Genomic DNA, 6000 nt, shown 5'->3' with positions numbered 1-6000 from the left:
CTGCCTCAACAGTTTAGAAAAGGCAGAGTTCAAGCCTTCAGCTCTTCCACCCTTCTAAGGTGGGGACAAGGAGCCTTGCTTCACTTAGCAAATTACTTCTAGAATCTTGCTGGGATCCAACCTGAACAAAAAACTAAGTCATATCATGGAGATGAGGTATGATACCATAAGACCCTCTCTCCCCAGGGCCGTCTGTCACCACCACCAAGGCCATGATGTCTTCAGGGACCATCTGCAGTCTGCTACTCCTTGGCGTGCTCTGGATGGACGTGGCCATGGCAGGCTCCAGCTTCCTGAGCCCAGAGCACCAGAAAACCCAGGTAAGCCATCTCCCCAAGCTGCACATCCATCCTGACTCAGGGTCTGTTCTAGTCCTATGACCAGCAGTAGTGGCTGCTCCATCTCTCTGGGCTTCCTGCCTTTTCACAACATTTCAGCCTCTGGATGTGATTCAATTCTGCTTATAAAAGGATATACAGATTTAAGACCCTAAAGAGAAAACCTCACCAAGCATGGTAAGTGCACACCTATAATCCCAGCACTGGGAGACAAAGACCAGTGTGCCTCAAGTTCAAGGCTAGCCTGGGCCACATAGTAAGCCTCTATCTCGAAAAGGCTAAAACTAATTTTAAATTAAGAAAAATAAAGAGAAACTCTCTTTCTTTCCAGCAGAGAAAGGAATCCAAGAAGCCACCAGCCAAACTGCAGCCACGAGCTCTGGAAGGCTGGCTCCACCCAGATGGCAGAGGACAGGCAGAAGGGGCAGAGGATGAGCTGGAGATCAGGGTTGGTACCCAGACACCAGTATGCTCTTGTAGCAGTAAAGGGTTTGGGGGTGGAGGTAAACTACACACGTGGCTTTTCAAGCTACTTAACACCAGCACCAACAGCTCCACAAGGGGCTCAGGGTCTCTATCCCAAGAGTAAAATGTCCACAGGTAACTATGTTTCAAGGGTTACCAGGGACAGCCATGAGCAAAGACACAACATCAACAGATCCCAGGGATCACAAAGAGCCAGGAAGCACGGATAAAGAAACAGAGACAGAAGAAAGCCTTCTGTTTGTCCCAGTGGCCTCTCTGGCCTGCCCTGGTGACAGACAGGTGAGAAGGCTACTAATACAGGCTGGCCAGCCTACACCTGAGACCTAATGAAGTCAGTTTTATTCTGAAAAATCTTGCACGGGGTAAGGAAAAACCACAAACATTTTTATATTGGGAGAAGGACTAGAAGGGAATAAAGGGACCATAGGTGTCTTTCAGCAGCTCACCTAGGATTCCCCTGGGAACAGGAAATAGCACCTGACAATACCAGTCCCTGTACTGGGTGTCAGCATGAAGTAATTTTATCTTCAAACACAGCAACCATGACTAACTGGGCAGCAGAGGCACAACCTAGAGCTTTACAATTGCTAGGCATGTGCTCTGCCAGGGGCCATCCCCAGGCCTCATCTACCATTATCATGACTCATTTACTCTTAAAACTAAGCAAGGCTGGCATTATTTGCTAAACTTTACAGATAAGGAACCAAAGGTGAAAGGTAAATTCATTTGCCCATGGCAAATGAATGAATGAAAGGTAAATTCATTTGCTCAAGGTCAAGGTTTACTACACTCCTTCCCGCATCTTCCTTTCTGGTCAAGAACAAATGCCAATGCCAAGATCACCAAACTCCTGTTCTCTGATCCTCTCTGGAGAATAGCTATCTTCTCAAACCCTTGCTCCACAAGAAGTGTGACCCTTAAAATTAACTCATCCTACTCCCTAAGGTTCTCAGTCTTATGAAACAACCAGGACCACACTGGGGCAGGTGGACACCCCGGAATCAAGAACCCTGTACTTAGTTCTCATAGGGAAGGGGTCTTAGCAAACACGGCTCGTTTCTATGATACTCAACAGGAGACAGATATCTGTATTAGACACAAGTATTAGGCACAAGCAGATGGGAAGGCCTGCAGCACAAAGAGCACACAATATGACCACTGCCTAACCTCCCATCTGGGCCCCATCATTCCTCAAAGGCCCCCCCCCAAACCAGGTCAATAGACAGAACACCAACTACCTGAACCGCACTAAGCAGATGGACCCTGAACCAAGGAAGAAGGGACTTTTCCAGGTTGTATGAAAACCTGGAATGCTGCCACTTCTCACAAGCACCTACTATTCTGTCCCAGGGTGTCAGCCTTACCATCTCTCCTAATGGGTGTGTGGGTTTCTCCCATAACTAGGTGATCTGAGGAGCCTGCACTTACAATGCTATGTGAGAAGAATTAGCATTTGCAGAAGAGGCGGCTACAAGGGCCCCAGGTCCCTAAAAACATCACAGCACTCCCCATCCATGCTCTCTACTTTTATCTCCTGCAGGCCAAAACAAACTACAGAGGTACAGGCTTCTTTGTGCTGCAGAAGCCTAGTTTACCTGGTGCCTAGCAGCCTGATAAGGCCTGAGCCTACACTAAGCAAGGACTTGGGGCTGGGCAGATTTCAGAGTTCTGCTTTCTAAATCATTGGCTTTCACCTCTGTGACACAGGGGGACCATCTAGCCTCTCTGGGCTATTGCCATGAGGACAGGGAGAGTACTAGAACAGTTGGCACTCCCTTCTTGCTCTAAGTTTACATTCACAGACCACTCAGATACCCAGATGGCCAACATGGCCAAGCCTCCCTGGGGTGGGGGTGGGGCTGGAACAGGGCAGGCAGGATGAGGCCTCAGGCACTCCATTCCCAACCCTACCTTCTAGTTCAATGCTCCCTTCGACGTTGGCATCAAGCTGTCAGGAGCTCAGTACCAGCAGCATGGCCGGGCCCTGGGAAAGTTTCTCCAGGACATCCTTTGGGAAGAGGTCAAAGGTGAGTCAATCCAAAATGGAGCTTAACCTATTTTATGAGTGACAAAATTTCCTCCCCAAACCCCACTCTAAAGGTTCTAATCTTCCTCACTACCTGTGGGAAAGGATGCTGAGCCGGTGTGTGTGTGGCAGCCCAGGAGGGCTGCAATATCAGGTCAATCTTCCAACAGCCCTGTTTCCAAGGACTAGTGTATCAGGCTAGCCATTTGGCCTCATCTGAGCCTTAGTTCTTTTAACTATGAGGTGGTGCTTACATCTATTTCACAGCATTTCAAATTATTTGGCTTAGAAGCGTCTTTACAGTGTAACTTCATAAAGGGATCTGTGCCACCGTAGCACAGTGAAAATCCCATAGCATTGACAAGCACACTACCACTGAGCTAGAATCCGGGTTTACAGTATACTCTTACTTTGTGAAGAATATACCTAGCTTTTCCATGACTGAGGAAGCAAAAATCTCAACAAGTTACATTCTTTCCCTAAGCACTTCCTCACAAATATGGCAACCACACATAGTACACCATACAGATGAGGAAAACAAGATTTGGCAATATGAGGACACTTACACTCAAATACCTTCTTTCAAGTCCAAGGCCAGTGATCCCCACCCGTTACCACACGCTTCCAGCATACCATTTCTGATGACACAGGCAGATGGTACTATTGAAGACTGACTTGATCTCTTGCTTTTCAGAGGAGGCAACTGACAAGTGACCACTGACATGACTGGTCTACTGTGCTTTCCTCCGGTCTTAGCCTCCTGTGTAACTCCCAGACTCTCCTATTACCTTAAGAATAAATGTTCAAGCTGTGTGCCAAATGTTCAAAATAAGAATTTATTTCATCTACATGGTAAAGTTTACATTGTACTTTAAAAACTGGAACAATGAAATGAAACAATGATTTGAGTTTATGACCCATAAGGAAAAAAAAAAAAAAAAAAAGGCACAGCAAGGCAGGTTAGCATGCTTGGAAACCTTCTTCATTCCAGCAGCAGAATGGCAGGAGGCCTGTATGTCAGAAGGTTCTAAAGGTGGGGGTTGGAGGCCACAAACACAGTTCGTACATCCTAGAGCTTCCTGAGGATTTAGAGCTACACTAGGAGCTTCCCAAGAGCCACCCCTATCTGGGGTGATGAGAATGGGTATCTGGCAATGGTTCTTGACAACCCACAGGGCTGGGTAACCACATGCTCCACTCATCAACTCCAGAAGTCTGGCAAAGCAGTGCTCAATGGCTGGCCACTGCCTGACACCAGGCAGATGTCCACAACTACTTCCCAAACTCCAGCTCACAGCTCCTAAGCCTCAAGTCCCACGTCCTACAGCTGAAATTCCAGTTGAAACAATAATTACTCACAACTTAGTGCAAATCTTTACACAATGTCCAAAGGCCTGTGATATGAGATAGGATCCAAAACTGAAGCAAGATCCCAGAGAGCTAAATAAATAGGACACCCAGTGTTGCCCAGTTACGGCAACACTACTCAGGAGAAACCATGTACCACCTCAAGGGAAGCCTTGGCGCAGAACCCAAGGGATGAGATGAGCAGGGCACACTCATCAGGCACTCTGAAATCTAAACAAATCTCTGCCAAGGAGCTATGATGCTCCCTGCCACTACCAGCTAGAAATTCCTCACACATGAAGGCTTGGCCCTACCCCAGCCCTCCTCCAAAGAACCTTTTAACAAATTCCCCAAGGTATGACTTGTTAGAAGTCCCAGGATCCTGTTCAAACAACACAGCACGTGGAGCCAGGTGGATGTAGGATCCTTGGCAAACCTGGAAACAAGGAGACACACAAATGTCCACTATGCTTAGTTTTTTTGTCAACTTGACATAAGCTATCATCATCTGGGAAGGACTTCAACTGAGAAGATGCCTCCATCAGATTTCTTGTTAAGCAAGTCTGTGGGGTATTTTCTTGGTTAATGATTGATATTTTAAGGTCCAGCCCACTGTGAGCAGTGCCACTCCTAGGAAGGTGGTCCTGGGTATTAAGAAAGCATGCTAAGCAAATGGGAGGAAACAAGCCAGAAAGCAGTATTCCTCCAGAGTCTCTAAGTTCCTGCCTCAAGGTTCAGGTTCCTGAGTTCCTACCCTGGCTTCTCTCAATGGTAGACTGTAACCCGTGAGCTGAAATAAACCCTTCTCCTCCCTCAAGTTGCTTTTGGTCAACGTCTTTTATCATAGCAATACAAAAACTAATGCATCCAGCTTCTCTTTTTCCCTCCTCTGCCTCTGCAACACTCCCTGTTATCAACTAAGTCATCCCTAAGATACAAAACAACACCAATGCTCTGCTCCCCTTTCACCTACAGCACCTGTCTCTGGACCTCAGAATAGCACAGGCAGCAAGATTTTGTCACAAGGAACCACTTTAACATACTGGAGAGTAGAAATGAAGAAAAGGAGACTTAGCAAATGAAGAACTTCAATGGAACAGTTGGTCACATATTGTTTCCCTCACCAAAAATGAATTTCTTTCTCTTGCCTGTGCCCTATAGTCATTCCTTCAAGAAGCACATGCTGAGCATACTCTGGCCAGAATCTATGTATCAGGTGGTTCAATATGAGCATGGGATAAATAGGAATACCAGCTACACAATCCACACCAAGACCCTGCACTTCCCTAACTCCTCCCTGCTAACATGACTGCCAAAACTGAACCCAGCATCTGGCACAAGGGTGCCTGGAATATAGGAACACAACTATCCAAATAGGCACCATTCAGTGATCCTACTGTGTACATTCAAGATGAGTTTAATTTCTGTTCATTTTTACAATATTTCTACTTATGGGAGAATTCAGAAAAATGAAGTAACTCCCAGAGTCACACAACAAATACCTGAAGACTCACAGTCAGAGCCTCAGACTTGAGGCATGTGGCTTTTCCATCTTAACACTGATTCCCTGGCACAACTGCCAAGGATCCAGGCTTTCACAGGGGTTTTCAGTGCTGGGGGTAGAACCCAGGACCTGTGTATGCTAGACAAGCACTCTACCAGGGAGCTGTGCTCCTACTTTTATTTTTCACTTTTCTTGACAACTCATCAAGTGAACATGATGGGGAGAGGACAATTTCAATTTAACAACTAGAAGAAATAAAATGTACGCAAGCACATATTTAGGGGACACAGTGCCTAGAA

The 6000-nt window shown here is 46.4% G+C and overlaps 1 protein-coding gene across 2 annotated transcripts; it reads left to right on the top strand.

The window, feature by feature from the left end:
• On the top strand, nt 1-3670 carry Ghrl (ghrelin and obestatin prepropeptide). 2 transcript variants are annotated; one of them, XM_021637676.2, is made up of 5 exons: nt 1-59; nt 187-320; nt 670-786; nt 2743-2851; nt 3545-3670. In XM_021637676.2, the coding sequence occupies exons 2-5, from the start codon at nt 213-215 to the stop codon at nt 3562-3564; spliced, it is 354 nt and encodes a 117-aa protein (XP_021493351.1). In that variant the 5' UTR covers nt 1-59; nt 187-212; the 3' UTR covers nt 3565-3670. The 2 variants fall into 2 exon arrangements, with proteins under 2 accessions (XP_021493351.1, XP_060239928.1); XM_060383945.1 differs by lacking the exon at nt 1-59 and having other exon boundaries at nt 180-320.
• The last annotated feature ends 2330 nt before the right edge of the window (nt 3671-6000 follow it).

Source organism: Meriones unguiculatus, chromosome 5 (genome assembly GCF_030254825.1).
Source record: "Meriones unguiculatus strain TT.TT164.6M chromosome 5, Bangor_MerUng_6.1, whole genome shotgun sequence".
NCBI lineage: Eukaryota > Metazoa > Chordata > Mammalia > Rodentia > Muridae > Meriones > Meriones unguiculatus.
This window is presented reverse-complemented; position numbering and strand designations above follow the sequence as displayed.